Here is an 18,849-nt window from a genome sequence, read left to right on the forward strand (position 1 = left end):
CCCCTCAACAAACATGTCTCTGATTTTATGTCCAATGATTAAAGGTGAGAGGGAATCCGAAATATGAATTGTGCCAACAAGAACTGAAAAAAGAAAAATATGTACATTTGTCTAGTTCTCTTTGCAAAATGTTATGCCTCTCTAATGGTTCCCCTTTCTGGTTTTATCCCCTCCAACCCTCCATCTCATTTTCAATGCCTGGATTTTTCTCTGGACTACATAAAGATGTGAAAGCACTCCTGAGTAGGTGCAGAGTGCACTTTTCTTACAACTAGTAATATAAAGAGTTCTACCAAAGCAGAAATTAGTGAGAAGAGAGTATCAGAGAGTGTTGGTTTCAGCTAGACGAGCCTCAGCATCTTTATTCTCCTGTAAGTTAAGCCCTGAAAATATTAGCTTAGATTTACACAGAAGTAATGCAGCTGATACTGGCCTACAAAAGTCCAGCAACCAAACTCTCACAAATTTTGTAACATGCAAGCCTCTTCAAGCAAGTGCCGCTTCAGAATAACAATTCTGAGGCCAAGTCACTGAGGGAAGAATTCAAAAGATCCCTCTTCTTAATGTTCTTAAGGAGGGTGGTGGGGGGAATCCATGTGGTGCCAGCAGATGACTGATCTTCTTACACAGGACCCTCAACTATCTTGCCTTAATCCCTTTGCTCAAAGCAAATGGGATTCTTTGTTGCTTGAAGCTTCTTCAAAGGCCCATCCCTGCTGGGAGAAAAGGCTTTTCCTTGGTTATCTGGTGACAGTCCCTAGCTCACTATATTTACCTCCAAACAGCTAATCTGCCTATTGAACTCCTCCTCAGGCTTGGTGTTTGGGACAGAGGAGTTATCTGCATCCAGCAATGAACACACGTGAAATGCGCTACACAAGAGCCGCTTTTCATGCTGCTCTTGCCCTTTTCTATGCCCTGGCGAAGCACAAAGACAAATGTGAAGATTCTTGATTTTTAATTGAAGAGTTTCCCTCAGGCCTGTGCTTCTATGCTTACTTCTGGTTTTTGTTTGTTTGATTCTCAGATCAGAAGCATCAGCTCTTGATCTGTCAGAGCAGCACCGAGATAGCACAGTTGGTCCAATACACATACCCTAAGCAGCCTACGAAAGCAAGTAATACTTTGGCTGACTGGGATTTCTACCTAATTCTGAGGGCTACTTTATACATTATTTGAGAATAACCCTGTATAGCTCATCAAGTATATATCTGTTGAGGAGCTGTAGCTAACCACTAGCTAACTTAATATACTCAAAATGGCATCTTACCAGCTGTATTTTCCAATAGGCAGAAGTTTTCTGAGCATGTGAACAAAAGGAAAGTTACAAGGTTTCACCCTCTGACCATTGGACCTAAGGATCAGTATGAGTGAAATCTGTAACAATTTAAAAATGCCAAAGTTGTTTTGCAGTAGTTTTACCAATATGTACCAAGGCACCAGTATGAGGCATGCATCTGCAGACACAGAAATTTGTGTGACTGTCCCTCATGTAAGGAATGTTATGATCTGCATACACCAGAGTGGAGCAAAATATAGGATCCAGCTCTTTGGGTGATTTGAAGTAGATCAGATGGGTGACTGTCAGTTGCTTAACAATGGTACCCTCTCCTCCAAAAACACATGCTAAATTATATTCTTGAAATACAGAAAACTGGAGGAGAATGGTTACCAAGAGCAGATTTTCTTTGTTACCCAGTTCTGGTACTGAAAACAAGTTCCTTGGCTCAAAATGATTTAATTCTGATTTGTATCTTTTGCAGCAGACTCTGGTTGGTGGTTCTTCAGGTTCTAGCAAAAAAATAAAAAATTCTGCAAGCCTGAAGGTTGTGTTCTTTTGCAGGACAGGATATAGATATTTATATGAAGATGATGACAGGGAGAGCAAATCAAATCAAAGAATGGAATGTTTGCAGGGACATGGAAGAAATGGAAATCAACAAATTGTGACTGAATCTAGCTCACTTACCTTGGGAGTGCCTGGAGCCATGACATCTTTCAATATAGAGTTCTTACTGCCAAGAGAGAAGAGAAAACTATCAGTACCATCAAGAATATGGGCAGAGAAACTTCCCAGCAGAAGACTCAGGAGAAGTTAGTTTGTTTTGTAAAGCCCTCTGTTATAAGATCATGAGCTCTCTGAGGTCACCCTTTGCATGCAGTGGCTAGAAGTCCATCACTAGCAGAATGCACTACACAGTCTGATCACCTGGCCCACCCAACCTTCTTTCCCTATCATTCTTATGTTGCATTTGTATCACACCCTTCCTTCAAAGAGCTTAGAGAAGAATTGCTCATGTTTTTAGTCATGCAACGGTTATCCAGGCTCTAGTAATGTCCTCATTGGATTACTGTAATCCAATGTTGTATATTGAGCTGGTTCAGAAACTTCAGTTAGTTCAAAACAGAGCTCCTGGGTGACTGACTGGGACTGGCCAGTACGGTCATGTGACACCAGTGCTTTGTTAGTTTCACTGGCTTTCTGCTGTTTCCTTGCCAAATTCAAAGTGTTGGTGTTGACCTTTAAAGCTCTAAATGGTCCAACATCAGTATCTAACAGAACATCTTCTCCCATATGTACCTGCTTGGACCCTTAGGTCGTATCTTTGGTGGTACTCTTCCAGATGTCTTTGCTGAAAGATGCTAGACAGGTGACTAGAGGAGAGAGGGCCTTCTCAATTGTGACATCCCACTTATGGAATGAATTCTCCTAACAGATTTGCCTGGCACCTGTGTTAAAGAATGATCCCCCAAAGTAGTTCAGCTGCAACTATTTTGGCAGGAGGCAAAGATGCTTCTTTTCCCACAGGAAGTTTAGAAACCAAATTCTTGATTTTGAAGTTGTTTTTATCAATTCCTATGCTGTTTAATTTTTCCATTGTATTATAGCCAATTAAATATTGGCATTACATTTTATATTTTTAACTCTATGGTATTTTAGTCTTTTAACTGTTTGTAATCCAAATGACATTGGTTATTGGATAGAACTGAATTGAAATAAAATAAACCCCCAGTGAAATAGATTATGCTGAGAGAGAGTGACACCTGACACTGCCTATAAACGTTTCAACTGAGTACAGATTTAAACTTGAATCACTCACATTCAAAATCTAGCCCTTGTACCACATAGACTTCGAAGTATAACTGCCTGTTCCATCCATATACTGCTGTCCACTGGACTAAACAAGCAATTCATGTATAATAAGAGCCAGACACTATAGGTAAATATGCCATCAAGTAAAACAAAAGAAGGTCATTTGATTGGACTTTTGCAGGCTCCTTGGGCAGTTTAACCTAGAAAGACTCTTTATGCAAACTGAAATTTTGTACCAGGCTCACCTGAATGTGTTCCAGGGGACTCTGGAGCACAGACTTTGGGCAAAAGCCCTGCCAATCCAAAGGCAATGTGTGTTGCCCCCAACTTGCTGCTGCTTCTTTTTCATCTTCCTTACTAGTATCATTGTTAGTTCCATATCTATATTGCCCAGTAGCTGAAGCTCTTTGACCATCTCAAAAAATTATAAGCCACCAATACAAGATGCTAAAATAATAATCTAAAATACACATTCATTCACACACACACACACACACACACACACACACACACAGAAAAAGAGCACTTTTTTTCAGTTTGTTGGCCCCTTATTAGCTCTGGGATCTGACAAATATCCAACTGTGCTAGCCTCTGTAGTGGCCATGTTAGATGGGGCAGAAGCTTGGATGAAACTACAGACCGATTGGTGAGTATTGGGAATGAAAATGAAAATGGAGAGGGTGGGGCTGAAGAAAATAGAGGTGATATAGAAAACCATCAACAGACATACTGCCATGAAGAAAAGTAGTCTGCTGTGCTGTGGGGATATCTATGAGACATCAGCAGTGTGGTACCCCCTTGATGTTACTGTTTGTGGGGCACAGATATTGTTCAAAAATGCTTATTGAGTACTCTCCACCTTGTATGAATAGAAATCTTGTTGCAAGTGTTAAGAGTTAAGACTGGGACTCAGGTGCTCTGGGTTCTAATCTCCACCCAGCCATGAAGCCAACTAGGTGACTTTGGGCCAGTCACAGACGCTCAGCCCAACCCACCTCACAGAGACATTGTTGCAGGAATAAGACTGAGAGCAGGAGAAGTATAATGTAAGCTTCCTTAAGTTCCTTGAAAGGAAAAAAAGTGGGATCTAAATATAATAATTAAAGTAGCTGCCCCTTGGCACACTGATGTATCTGACTAGCAAACCACTGCTAGTACTGTGCCATTGAACAGTCATTCATATGAGCTGCCTCATTACTCTGTGATTGATTATAGTTCCTCTCAAATCAGAAGGTATTTGATGTGCAGCTACATTTCTAAATATAAATTCATAGTTCATGACATCCAGCAGACTCTTGGCCTTTGAACAGAACTCATGTATACAGAGTTTAAAAGGAATGAAAACCATTAGATCCCACATAGGTCAAAGGAAGAGAATATGAGGGGGGAACCAAAAACAGGGAAGGGGGATCACTAAAATTAGATAGGCCTTCTCTAGGCTCTAGGACTTCCTTCTGGTTTTGGTTGGTTGATTTGTTAATTTCACTCCATTTCTATTTAACGGCTGGAAGGAAGTTCACACCAGGGTGATCCTCCTTTTTTCCCACCCTCCCTGGAGCAAGATGCTTCAGATTTAATAATGCCTTTCAACCTCACTCGAGACAGGTTAAATTTGAAACAATTACATATCAAAGGCAACGGGGCGGGGAGACCCTGCACTGTAATTTTTTTGGTTATTAAAGTAATCTCTCTCATGTAAATTCTCTCACTAACATGCCACAAACAGCATTAGGAAATAAATGATTTCCACATGATTCAATTTACTAATACAAAGCACCTGCAACAGGCAAAAATGGGACTCTGAAATATGTTACCCAAGCTGATGTCTTGTGCTTGCAGGACTCCTGCAGCTGGAGGTCCCTCTCAATAGCTGTGTGCGTGCGTGTGTGAGTGTGATGGATGGGTGGCTAGGTGCAGGGGAGGGTGGTTATGGGTGGGGGAGGAGGACAACGATGACGATGGGGAGAGAAAGAATTGTACTTAATAATAAAATTTGTATGCAAGTCAGCATCCCAAGCTAGGGATGACTGATCGGCAGCCAGAAAGTATTAAAAAGCCTTGCTAAACAGATGCTGACAATAGAACAAGACATATCAAATCAGATCTATTCCAGGAGCATTAATACGTACATACACAGACACACAGACACGCACGTGCACAAACGCACACGCACACACACAGTTTCCTTCTCGATCACAGCAATACGAGAGACATCAATAAATTTTTATGAGACTTTTAGAAGATCAACATGCTACTGGATGTGACAAAAAAGCAATGTGGTTGTCATGTTCATTTTGTCGAGGACACTTTAGCCTCAGATGTGGGGCTGTGGCAGCAGTGAGCAGAAATTGAATTTGGCTGGCTTTAATCTGCCTTTCATTGGCAGATGGCTGGGTGTTGCAAAATAGAGCAAGGAAGGTTGCATGGAAGGTGCTGGCTCCTAGAGAAGGCAATCCTCCCATGCAAATCCCATCCTTTACATAAAGGCACAAAGCTCTTTTGTCAGACACCAAGCCCCCCCACCCCAACCAAAATCTTGTTCACTTACTCACTACAACCAATGTGACTCTGTTTGGGGTCTATGGCCAGCAGCTGGACTTCCATGCATGGCATGAGGAGGCAACATTTATCCAGCTTTTACCAAGAGGAAAATGTGTGTATACATGTATAGCCAGTAACTTCAATGTATACTGTAGTGTTCAGTCAGTGCCTCCTTTCTTTGGGCAGAGTGAGAAAAGGAAGAATTTGATTACTATTGCAAAGTATATGTCTACAGGAACCTAAGGATGCAATCCTATGGCTGCTAGCTGCTGTCTAGATGGCCATAGGAGACTTTGGAGTCCCAGCTCAACTTTGGAAACACTCCGAGATTGGAACTGGGTCTCAGATGTTGAAACACCCTTCCTCCACCCTCACAGCTAGCATGAAAACAACCATACCAGCAGCAACACTGAAGTTGCAAAAGCAATCTGGGTGATGGTTTTGTGGGTGTTCTGGAGGGCAGAACAAGAATACAAGATCTACCAGCATATGTCATATCTTTGTGGCACTTCCACCGACTCTCCCCATGCTCTGAGGAAAATAAGGCAGCAGAAACACAGAGGCAACTTTTGCCTCCGCACTCCCTCCACAGGACGCTCATAATGCTCTATATTCAGAGAGTTACAAGTAGCCTCATTGGATTGGGCTCTAAGTGCTTTTGAGACTATTCTCAATGGACTTGGAAAACAAGCACTACCAGCACTACTCAAGATCATTTAACCTGTGATAATGACTCTGGCTTAATTAAACTGGAGTATAAAATGTGATTTTGTGGATATGGCTCCAGAGCATCAAGACAGTCATACCCAGTCAGACCAAGGTCCCTTCACATCCTTTCTAACAGTAGCTTACATTGATTGCTTCAGTGATTGCACAAAACCCAGAACAGGGATGACTCACAGAATTTCCTCCATTTCAGCCTTCTTTTCTTGGCTTCAAGTCCTGACAGAGATTATTTCTTTAAATACATAAGAGTCTGTATTTACAAATAAACATGTTGTGTGTCTATCCCTTCAGTCAGCAAAGTATTAAAGAGTCACTTGCATAATGGTTGGAAAAGTGAGAGGCCATAAGCAAAGAGAATGCTCTCTTCCCATAAACAGTGCTGGCAAATTAAAAATGGTAAAAGGGAAATCACGACCTTTAAAGTTCAAACACTTTTCAGCACCTTTTAAAGTTTTCTGCTCCAGGCCCTTGCAAAGAGCACAATCTTTGGAGACCTCAGAATTCTCTTTAATCACTAAGCAAGTCAGCAGCGGTCTGAAATGATCACACATTTACATAGTAATAACCTCAGCCAACACTCTCCACATTATTTCATGGCCAGCATATTGCCACACTGCGAGCAAGCCATGTGGTTTAAATTATAACCCATACATAAGAAATTAGTTGCTAACTATGATCTTCACAGGTTTGTCTGACACTTCTAATTAAGATGATTTACATAGAATTATCCTTTGAAAGCAAAAACTGGTGTTTTGCTAGCTAATAAAATATAATTACTACATACCCACCCATCCACCCACCCTTTACAAGTTACAGTTAGCTTTAATCTGTTTGGGAAATTGTTTATCTAGTTCATTATAATAGGACAACTTACTTGCCTCTTTCAGGCAGAAACATGTTACGATGAAGAAGGCATATAGAGATGAGGCTGAGGGACTTGATGGACATGTTTTTCATTTCTAGGCCTTTGTATTCTAAGATTAATCATGTTTCCATGTTGATCTGTTTTCTACGAAAATGAACCATGTGCACATGTACACACAAATATGTGTGCACATCTGCATACATACACATGTGCTAAGATGCTGAACCATTTAATTTGGAACATGACCAACCCCAAATACTCAAGTGACAAATCACAGTTCATCTTCCTTTTGAATGTTTAGCCTGGGCCCTCAAAGCCTCTTTCCATTCTTACAAACACCAGCTGGCCAGATCTTGCCATAATGTGGCTACTAGTATTTCAGTCCAAAGTGCCCACTCATTTTTTGATATCAATACTATCAATAATTTGGTTATCTTCCCACAAGTCTAGTTTAACAGTATGTGCTGAAGTACAAGTGAAAGTGCAGCAGTCCAAATTATCTGCAGATGTATGATTATGAACCACTTCCTAAATCTTGACTTACATTCATCTTCACTCTGTATCAGTGCACCTGGTGCATTGTAGAGAGTGCTTGTAGAGGCTGCATTTTCTCTTCCTGCTTGTGGCACACTTGATTTGTGATTTTGTTTCTCAGTGTACCTTTAGATGTCAGCTTGTTCAGTCACTCTATGGTTTGTTCCCTGCTATGTTGATAACACAACAGTATTATCTATGCTGTGTTATCAACATAGATAACATAGATAACACTGCTATTCTATGTTGATAACATAGCAGCGCTCAGTAATATACCACAGGCTTGGTATACTTTGCCAAAAGTCCCATATCCAGGACGCCAATTAAAAGATCCCAGTAGAGCTGGAAAGACTACTATATTATGAGCTCAGAGAATCGTTGGCCACTAGTTAGATAGTATAAGATAGTCCTTTGTACTATATGATGCTACTGAGCCCTCACTCTTTCGCTTGCACCTGTGGGGCCCACCACAAGCACAGTAGGAAACTAGTGCTTCTTAAAACAACTCTAGAAACAAGCCAAAATGCTTGTTTCAGGGTGGGTGGGGGGGGAGAGAGGTCAATGTATCTTCCCCATTCTAGAAATGTGCACTTTGGCTCATTTTTTTTATTGTTTCCTCTTACGCTATCTTCTTGTTGCATTCCTGTCATGCGTAGACAGCAATGGATAGTGCTCAATACACACAATGAAACAAGCACATTTATATTGTGTCCTTCTCTGTACTGAACATGTTGTTCACCAGAGGTCATGAGCTCTCGCCAGTTCTAACTAACAACAAGGTGGTGACGGAAAATCTTGATATCTCATTCAGGATCCTAATTACAGCCTGACTGGTTCATTTTGGGGGCATTTAAAACAAGCGATAACAATTTCTGTTTGGAATCAACAACAAATGCACTGTTTATACAGTGACATTCGATAACAAAAAGTGCTAGAAGGGAAAGGTTGGCTTCAACTGCATCAGGAGTAACACAAAAAACCAATAAACAGAGGCAGTGAAAAAGTGAATTGGGACTTTAAATGTCACTTTAAATCAGCAATTTTTTCCTAGGAAAGTTCAGCACAGTGGAAGCTGCTTTATACACATGCACATGCACACACAGATACAGAACCTACATCAGCAAGTAGTGACTAGGAGAAAACTACATGAGAGAAAAGTATTGGCTGCCAAATGGGGCAAACACCATGTTTTTGCACACTGCCAGCTGTAGACAACCATTGCTCGGTCTAAATGTCACTTTCTAGATAAGGGACCAATCCATTTGGGATGTCCATAACCCCCAAAACTCAGAGGCTTATGGGCATCCAGTGCAGCGCAGGAGCAGTGGTAGAGGCAATCTTTGCCTCCCTATTCTAGTCTCAGCAATTGCACTAGAGGGAAGGAGACTGCAAAAGCTTTGGGATAGTGCTTAGCCTGGTAGCTGCAATCCTTTCCCATCCCGATCCCGTTTGCCCTCTCTGAGGTTGCTTTCCCAACATCACAGAGCAATTAGTGTTTTTTTCCTACACTGCCTGCAAGAGGGCAGAGGAAGAAGGACAGAATTCTGATTCCTATCTTGAACATAGTGTTCAACTTCACAGTAAGGAGTCCAAAAACTTCTGTGGCCCCTCAGGCAATGTCTAGAGGTCACAGGAGCATTCCCCCATACCCCAGTTTCTTTTGTTCACTTCTACCCACCAGCTGGCCAAACAAAATCTGAGGACAACCTAAACCTGATAATGCAGTTGTTGATTATCCTGGCAGATAGCTTTTAAATATACCCATGGTCCAAGCTATTTGAAACAATGATAATGGCAGTTAGCAAGGCAGTTTGTTGGTAGCACACTGCTTCTAAATGGGTTTTTCTTTTTTTGTGGACTTTCATGAAAGCAGGTAAATATTGAATATTTGATGCCAGTCTTTTCTTAGAAGTCGATTTGCAAGAACACAGGACTCTCTATGATTTCAGGGCACAGCTCTTTTCACAGTTCAAGTTGGAGATGTTAAGAAATGAATCTGGAACTTTCTGTATGCAAAATATGTATTCTGTCACTAAGCTGCATCCCTTATCTATCTTACTCTTTCCATTCATAGATTTTAAAGCACGCATGCATATGCCCACAGCTTTTAAGGAAGAGCTGTTTGGGAAAATGGCCCTAAATTACATCTAGGATAGTGCCCTAAATTACAATTAGAACAAGATTGTGCTTTGCTTGTTAAGCTGGACTTAACTTTCATTCTCAACAAATTCAGTTGCAGCAAATTTCCATAATAGAAAAGGAACACCTTACTCAATTTCTGAAGCTTATTGACAATAAGTACACGTATATTCCAACCCGTTTCTTGCATTATATTTCTGCAACTCCTCCATCTGGAGACAATGTAGTAGAAGAGCCAACTGTCTTTTCCATATACTTAGTTGCACAATATATCTTCCAGCCCATGTATCTACCCACTCTGCCTTTCCTCAGGCCCCACTTTCCTAGCATACCTGTTCAATCTTATGATGGATGCTCATCATACAAATATCCAAACGACTTTTAAATGACTATCTCTAGCATTTCTTCAATTAATACAGGCTCAGCTGAGCATAGGCTCAAATGAGTTGCCTTACTCATTACACACAGCAAGAGAGAATTTGCTGAATGCTTGTGTGCCAAGGCCTACTTCAAGCTCACGACATTCAGCACTTCAGCCACAAATTTAGACCTAACTTCAAACTGTTATTAGAGAAAGGAAGTGTCTAAAAAAGAAGTGTCTCCATTGTGGTTTCTCCGCTGATGTTGCTATCTTGTCTCTGCCCCTTCTTAGTAGCAAATATGGCAGGGCAAGAACCATATTGCTAAGGACACAAGTCTGAAATTACAACAGAAACAACATGTCACCCCCTTTTTTACTGCCACTGCGTTGTTAATAGCAGTTTGCCACACAGCAATTAAATTCCTCCCATGACTTATCTCCATGCCAGGAAAAGCTTTTCCAGCATAATTTGTGTGTATCAGGTTGCTGTTAAGAAGATAACAAAGCCAGGATGCTGTCAAAAGTGCAGAACCAATATAAAAGATGTAATCCTTAGCATGAAGCCAGTAGTATCTAAGTCACTGACTCTCCAACATCCTCTGCTTCTTCTCTGGCAAAATCAACACCGAATCATACATTTCTGGATACACATGGCCCAGAGAGCTCTGAATAGGTCACATCATAATTTTAATAAATAAAGCAAGCACAAGCCAACAAGACTCCGGAGAGGAGTGACAATCCACCTGCAACCAAGAAAGTTGAGAACCATTCAAGAAGGCCGTATTAGTGTAAGCCCGGGGGTGGGGGGGGGGGATGTGATGGCCTCATTTGTGATTCATAGCAGCGTAGCCAACTTCAGCATAGCTGACAACATTTCTAATGAATGCTTCCAATAAATGAAATTTCTAACTGTATGTGCCTCTACACTAAACATAAAACAGGGATGAGGCAAAGAATATACTGCTCTACTGGGCTCTAAGGTGTGCTGCCACACACAAGGTTGTAATACTGTGTCCCCCCACTCCCAGTGGTGTATTTATTTATTTAAAACATTTGTATGGTCTTCTACCACTTATCTTTATCTTTGTGTTGACAGCACTGGACTACATAGAGGTTGGGAACCTTCTGTAAGTTGAAACATAGAGCTCAGTCACTCCCATTTTTCTGCACATAATCTTACTTATCTACAGGAACTTTGAGTAATGAATATGAATGAGATTGGGACAGGCTATTTAGTCTCAGTGGGACATGATCTACAAGTGTCCGCAAAATTTGAAAATTAGCTATTCTCCTACCTACCCACTCAGATTTTCATATAATATTCCATTCACAGACTACGCTGAAAAGACCCTAACAGCAGCTTCATCACTTTGCACATTTATTTAAACTTCATTGCCAAAAATATTTTTAGACAGGATTGCCAGGCTGTGACCTGGAAAATGTTCATGTCCCTTTAAATCTCACAGTGGGACTGTGGGGGACAAGGCAGTCATGTTTTTTCTTCTCACACCTGTTGTGGCAGGTGGGGCAGTGAGAGAAGCTGTGGCTGCATTGTCTTACAGTCCATCAGGGGATTGAAAAGTATATAAATATTCTCTGGGTTCAGGCAGACAACATTATTTCCAGAATATCTCATATCCTCACTTTGCTAAGCCATAGACTTGGCAATAATCTATTAGGTATATGCTATGGAGTGGGAAGGGGAAATTAGAAGTCAAAGAACCCTGAGTGGTAACTGACCTATCCTTAAGTTCTCTTAGGCATGAATTTATGCCTTGAGAGATCATATCTTGCCAAGCTTCAGTAATGTGCCTTGATTAGGTTATTGGTCTCTTTCTACAGAAGCCTGTAGTAGTAAGCGAAGCTGTACCTTGAATGAGAGTGTGCTCTATGCAAGGGGACACACAGAAAGCTGTTGCCCTCGCCAAGCTCCTCTTGGTGACAAGAATAAAAAATTACACTACCTCAGAATTTATCATGCTCCCAATTACAATGTTAATTGGGAAGCCCTAGAAATCAATTAATTCACAAAATTTTAATTAAAAATTAAGATAAATCATAAAAATGCTTCAAGTAAAGCCCAAACATAGTGAACTGCCTTATCTCTTCCTATTCAAATATATTAGGCTTTCTTAAATTAAAAACATAATAATAAAAAATAATAATTGTGTATATGTGTGTGTGTGTGTATTCAAAGTGCTTGTGTTGTTGAAAGCCTGGTTGCCCTTGAGTGTCTTTGGTGATGCACAGGAGGCCTGTCATCAGCAGGACTGGGCTGAAGACAGATAAAAAAGTATCGACCGGTCGGACACACGGCTTCTGCTTTATTGATCAGGCGGGAATTTAACTTGCTGTGCATATCCACAGTGTCAGCAAGGGCCACAGGCGAAATTAAAAGTACTTGGCTTGAAGATGTCGCCATGATATGGGGTGGGGGGAGGGGGAGAAGGAATGGGAGAAGAGAAAATAAAGGATGAAATTTTTAAAAAGCAGATGGGGGAAAGAAATCTATGAGAAACTGATGAGGGAAAAGTTAGTGAATGGAGAGAGATGAGGGGCCACCTGGGTCTAATTCTCACAGAGAGTAATGCTGGCTAGTTGCTGTCTCTTTAGATCTCTGCTTGGTTGTCAGTGTGCTTTTAAGGTGAGAGATTTACTATGTATTTCAATAGAGCTTTGTAAAAGAAAAAAGGCCCTCACTCATAAATGTCTCTAATCTTACTCTTATGAAGCTCTGTAAGATCTGAGTGTGGTTGCTCTGGAGGCGCCAAAATGCTGCTTGGCCAGTTTATGTCCTTGGGCATAAATCTTCTAGAGCAAGAGGTGAGAGCAACAACCTGACATGACATGTGACAATAGGACTTATTTGTGTTTTATGCACTCCATTTATTCTTCTGGGGGACTAGGAGCCCAGCAAGGACTCTTTCTCAGGAGGATGCTTAAGGTGGCTGTTGCAAGAAGGACAAGTCCATTGCTGAATTATCCGTATGTCTATGAACTGTCTCTAGGGGAATTCCTAGTGGATCAGCTCAACTCATGATTACAGTATGGTACAAAAGAACATTATCTGAAATTGGAATTTCTTAGCTAACTTCAGCACAGTGAAGAGCAAACAGAGTCCTTGATCTTTTTTTCACTACTATCCTCTGTTATGTCTGTGTAAAAACAGAAGAAGAGGCTGTTAGAAATTGTTATCCAAAAGAAAGGAGGAAGGGAAATATCCCACAAGGAATGTGCATCCCATCTGTATGGCTGAGCAAAAGAAAGAGGAGCTACCACTTCTGAAGCACATGCAAATATTCTCACCCTACAATCACATGCTGAGTATACACCTAAGAAAAAGTCTTTTGAGCAAGTAGGCACTTGCTTACATTGATGAGATACACAAAATAATCAACACTTTCTTTTTCTAGGTAAAATACTTGCAAATTTATAAACAGAAAATCCAAATTCTTCTGTTATGTATTTGTTTTCTGGATTTATATGTGCCTTTCTCCCAGTGCAATCAAGGAAGTTTACACTGTAATACTATAGCTTTCTTCAACACAATGCTATCCAGACAGTTTGGCTACAATTCCCATCATCCCAGACACCCTAAGAATTCCAGTGAAGCATATTTGGAGGGCACTAGGCTATAAAACTATGGCAAACAAAATTGCAGCAGGGTTTGTCTTGAACAATTCATGCTTCTTTCAAGGAATGTTGGCAAAAGTACTCTAGTCTGGCCCTTCTCTTTTCCCATCCCTCAGAGCACGCAAGTGTTTAAGTGGACCTTTGAATATATTGGAAGGGCATGATATAGTGGAGGGGCAGGGGCTGGAGAAGCTTGGCTTAGGCTACGTTTTGTCCAATATTCATATAATGTGAACACTGGGATGAACACAATTACCTCTTTCAGGTTTCCTCATCTATAACAGAGAATGTTCATGAATTGTCAATGATTTTGCACAAACAGACTGGAGACTTTTAAATTGGAATCTGAATCCTCGAATACTGTTTATCCCCCTTCCCCATCCTAAGTCTGCAGAGAGCAACTCTTATCAGAGCTAGATTTCCTCTATATGCTTTTTGTGGGGCTACACAGAAGATGTGGCAAGAGTGGTAAAAGTCATTGCATTAATTGGACTTGGGGTGAGGAAAGAAAATCTGTTGTCTGGGCAAAATGTAACTAGGGAGTCTGTAAGGATAGTCATACTATTGAATCTAGTGGTCCAACTCTAAATGGAATGTGGAGAATCTCAGTTTTTACTTGTTGATCTAAACAGAAAGTTTTCATCATCTGCTGTGTTACAGAATGACAGAGTTTGGGTAGACAGTAGGAAATATTCATAAGCTGGAGAATTCTGTTAGCATTATATGTTGATATCAGCTGCAAAGGTTCGGTGCAAACTATACAGATCATGCTAGTTGACACAACAGTTGTTGAGAATAGTCAGGACTTACAACTGTAGAGAGGAGATATGGGAGAAGAGCTCCTGCAGCCAGCCAAGCCAGGCATGACTCTTGCATCCATGACATGAGGTCAGGAGAGACAGGTCAACCAACTAGAAGGGCAACAGACAAGGCAAAGGCTTGCCTGTCTCCAAAAAGGTCCTCCCAGAGGGAGGAAGCCCAAAGGTTTGCAAAAGGAGGGTTTTGGGAAGTAGTTCTTAGACTGGGTGTCACAAACTCCTCTGTGCATGCTCAGAGATTCATTCTTTGTTGGTTGTGCTTACTGGAATTGCTTTGGAGAATAAAATGCTTTTGCCAAAGAATGGTCTGTGGTTTTGGAAGTGTGAAACCTAGCTCAACAAGTGCAAGAGATACTACCTAATGAGTGAATGTCCCAAAACTATAATACCAGCTGATCATCCTTCCTAGAGTGCCCTCCTCTGCACTTCAGGTTCAGAACCTGCAAAGACTGGAAGTGGCAGCGTTTGGTTTCAGATCTGTGTGCCCCCCTCTTCTACCAAGAGATGTACAGAACCTTCCCACAAGAGGCTCCCCAACAAGTTGTCCCTTTCCCAGTGAGAGTGCTTACTCACTTCCATCACTCTTGAGTGCACCTTCTCACAAACAGCTCAGTGTGAGAAAGGCACGAGGGTAAATTGGGATTTGTGTCAGGATTGGAAACAGTGGCTGAGTGGGCCTTGAAACATCTCTTCCACTAATACTAGGAGCTGACACTGGCCACGTCTAGACACAGCTTAAACATACAAATGTACTGGAAATAAGCAAGGAATTGCTGGTACAATCTTGTCCTGTGCATAGCAGAAAATTGGAGAGCCATATGCAAGAAATTGTTTAGGGAGTCTAGCGATTAGATGACTGCAGGAAGAATCTTATAGTACAATTCTTCAGTCATGTTACAGAGGTTTTGGGGACTGGTATCTCTGGCCCTTCAGCAGCCCACCCGGGGCAATAAATGCTCTATTCCCCAGTCCTAGCCCAGGGTGGTACACTGCACCAGAGGCTTGGCATTCTGTGGGAGCGAGTGGAAGGATGGGGAAAGAAAGGGCTGCATGCAAATTTCATTTCTGAACCATTGGCGCTGTTTCAAGTGCCAGGAGCCTTGGAGCCCCTTCTCGGCATTACATATGTAACAGCCTCATTGAACTTGACATGTCAAATTCAGGCCATTTGTGCAAAATCTCCCTTTAATAATACCGTTTCATTTCACTCAAATGAGACTTGAATGCATGTAAAATGGAAAAGGATATTTAAGCGCTAACATTAGGCAGATGTCTTGCCAGAGGCCGATTGAATATATGAGATTTTGAAGTGGTTAACACGATTTCGCTGCTCCCTCTTAGAATATGTCACCTGCTGGGTGTCCCGCCCCCCCGCCTTTTCTCCTTTTTAAGTGAAGGATATAAATTGAAAGAAAACAAAACTACAAGCTTCAGCTTGGAGGGGATTAACTCTGTCCACGCTGGCATGTCCTTTTGAAAAACAAACAAGCTTCTATCTTACCTTTACAGGGCAGTTTAAACTATCTCTGCACACTGGATATGGATATAAAAGCAGCATTTTGTAGTAAGATGGGTGCTGGGTAAGTAAGAGTATTGAAAACAGCCTTGAAGTTTATTCATCTCCCTGCACTGGCAAGATTCCTTCAGTCTAAACCATCCCTGGTGGATGTTCATTCAACTCAGGCACAAAAATGACTAATCACACATTCACCAAATAAAGAAAATACAAAGCCATTGCGGTGGCTAATTACCTCTGACCAATTACACAGCTGGATTTTGCCTCAGCCCTGGTTTTTAAAAATTAGCTGATATACTAATAGTGTGGCCTTCACCCACCTGGTAAGCTCCAGAAGTGGCAGTCAATAACTCTACAGCTTCCATCATCCCCAGGCAAGCCATTGGCTGGAGACAATGAAATTATTGCTCAACGCATCTGGAGATCACCAGACTGGAGAAGGTTATACAAGAGGATTCTTGTATTAGGATACTACATTGGAACTACAAATTCAGCCAATTAACTAAAGCAAAACTACAGTAAGTTCTCAAAGTAGCACACAGAAACATCCAAGGAGGAACTTTTATCACCCAAACATCATATTACAGTCCTAAATGAGTCATGGCTGAATGTATTTTTTCATTCTGCTTTAATACAGACATCAGTTATTCTATGATACGTAAGAATATACTTCTGCACACGAGCAAGGATTGCATCAGAAGTTGACAGAGTCTGCAATCCTAGTTCAATCAGTAACTCTTAATGGTGCTTTTATTTTAGCATGATCTAAGGCAGGGGTCTCAAACAACTTACCTGGGGGCCGCTGAAAGTAGAGTCTGGGTGAGGCTGGGCCGCATCAAGTATTCCACCACCGTGATGGTGGTGGGCCGCTCATCCTGCCGCCGGCCCAGGCGCCGCCGGCGCTTTGAAGGCTGCAGGGCCTCTCCCCCGTGCCCCGCCCATCCCGGCAATTGGCCCGCGAGTTTGAGACCCCTGATCTAAGGGCATACAGCATATCAGTCTTACCACAACTAAGCAAGTTGCAGCTTGGTTAGTGCCTAAATGGGGGAACACCCAAGACCCTTTGACCCCCGTGATGGAAGAAAGGCATGATATACACATATCAAACAAATAAATGATGTGAACTGTTGAAGGGAAGCAGCAATCCCTGGCAAGCGGCATACACACCACTGTGAAATACACCAATCAGTTAATGGCAGCAATGAGGAGGTATTGCTGTAACAACCTCCAGTGCCTTATTGATGCAGATGAAGGTTACGTCAGGATGATAACCCTGGAATAATTACTCCTAAATCTTCACTATGTAAACAAGCCTTTGGAAGCCACAAACCATGGAACAATTGGTACTTTTCATGGAACACTGGAGTTAAATGCTTCTAAGCAATGTTCAAATCACATTACAGAGCACACAGGGTTCACTGTCCTACTTAGAAGGCAAAAAGTAAAGGTGTTGTCATGACTAGGACATACTCCTTTTCTCATTGCCAACCAGTGGAGAGTTCTTTTACCCTCATGCAAATTTAATACTCAGTACAGCAATCTGCGATTGGGTGCATCTTCTTTTTTCGAAGACTATTCTTCCCCTTGGCAAGCAAAGTTCTCAGTCTTCCCAGGATGATTTTCCTATATTGCACTGATCAGTAACAGCTGCTGGGCCATTTTGGTAATGACTAGAATTTGGCAGGGAGTTATGCTGGGCTCCTGTATGATAACCCTATCACTTTGCCTACATTTTATTTTCAAGATGATTGGCTTATTTGAGGATGCTTATTAGTTTTTCTTTCTCATAATGGATGGCTTTTGGTGCCAATGTTCTTTCCATGTACAGGGTCAGAAGCCAAAAGGATGGTGCTACCATCTTGGTTACAAAAGCATTTCCTCCCACCCCCATCCCCTGTCTCACATGCCCACTGGGATTTGTGTTAAAGAAGGCCAAATTCTTGTAAGAGATCATGCTTATCTACCACAGTCTATGGAAGGAAGCCCTGAATCTCAGTTCCCATGAGGCACAAAAGCAGTATGACATTTAAGGTGGTTTGTTCCCATTGCCATGCAGAGGTAGGACTTGTGCTAGCAAGCTGCTGATTAGCCCCAGGGGCCTGATCTGTAGAAGAGGCTGAGCATTATCTATTGCAGCATGGTAGGAGTCATTAGTTAATAATTAATAAAGACTCTGCTATTGCTCTTCCCCACTCATGCAACCAGCGTGGGCAAGGGCTAGAGTGAGCTGTCTCCCCCTTTAACTGCGGCGGTTATTTAAAGGAATAATGCCATTCTTTTTCATTTGTCAGCTGGCCCACAATGGCCCTTGTCAGCCTTTATGATTTAGTGTTTCCTTTCCTTTCCCATTAAACACCACCTTCCCCCTGCTCACTATCCGCCTCACACCAGCCACAGGCTGCTTTTGCCAGCTCCACTCCAAGACTAGCCTTGCTCTTTCCACAGGCTCCTCTGAGTGCTAATTGCTTCTGTTCATTTAAACCTGTTCGTTAATTTGCTGTGGCCCTTTATTAAGTTGGATGCAGCCCAAATTACACCATAAATTATGTGCACAAGCGAACGGGGTGTCGTATGGGATAAATGGCTTGGCTGTTGCCTCCCCCCCCCCCCCCCCCCTTTCCC

General features: G+C 41.8%; 1 protein-coding gene across 1 annotated transcript in view; it reads right to left on the bottom strand.

The window, feature by feature from the left end:
- RNF220 (ring finger protein 220) overlaps positions 1 to 18,849 on the bottom strand; it is a 364,723-nt gene that overhangs the window by 94,959 nt on the left and 250,915 nt on the right. Inside the window, exon 4 of the mRNA XM_044431684.1 lies at positions 1,970 to 2,015. Within this exon, the coding sequence (XP_044287619.1) occupies positions 1,970 to 2,015 (46 nt within the window). The remainder of the gene's footprint in view (positions 1 to 1,969; positions 2,016 to 18,849) is intronic.

The sequence above is a fragment of the Varanus komodoensis genome, unplaced genomic scaffold, assembly GCF_004798865.1.
Source record: "Varanus komodoensis strain SLA01 unplaced genomic scaffold, ASM479886v1 scaffold1, whole genome shotgun sequence".
Taxonomy (NCBI): domain Eukaryota; kingdom Metazoa; phylum Chordata; class Lepidosauria; order Squamata; family Varanidae; genus Varanus; species Varanus komodoensis.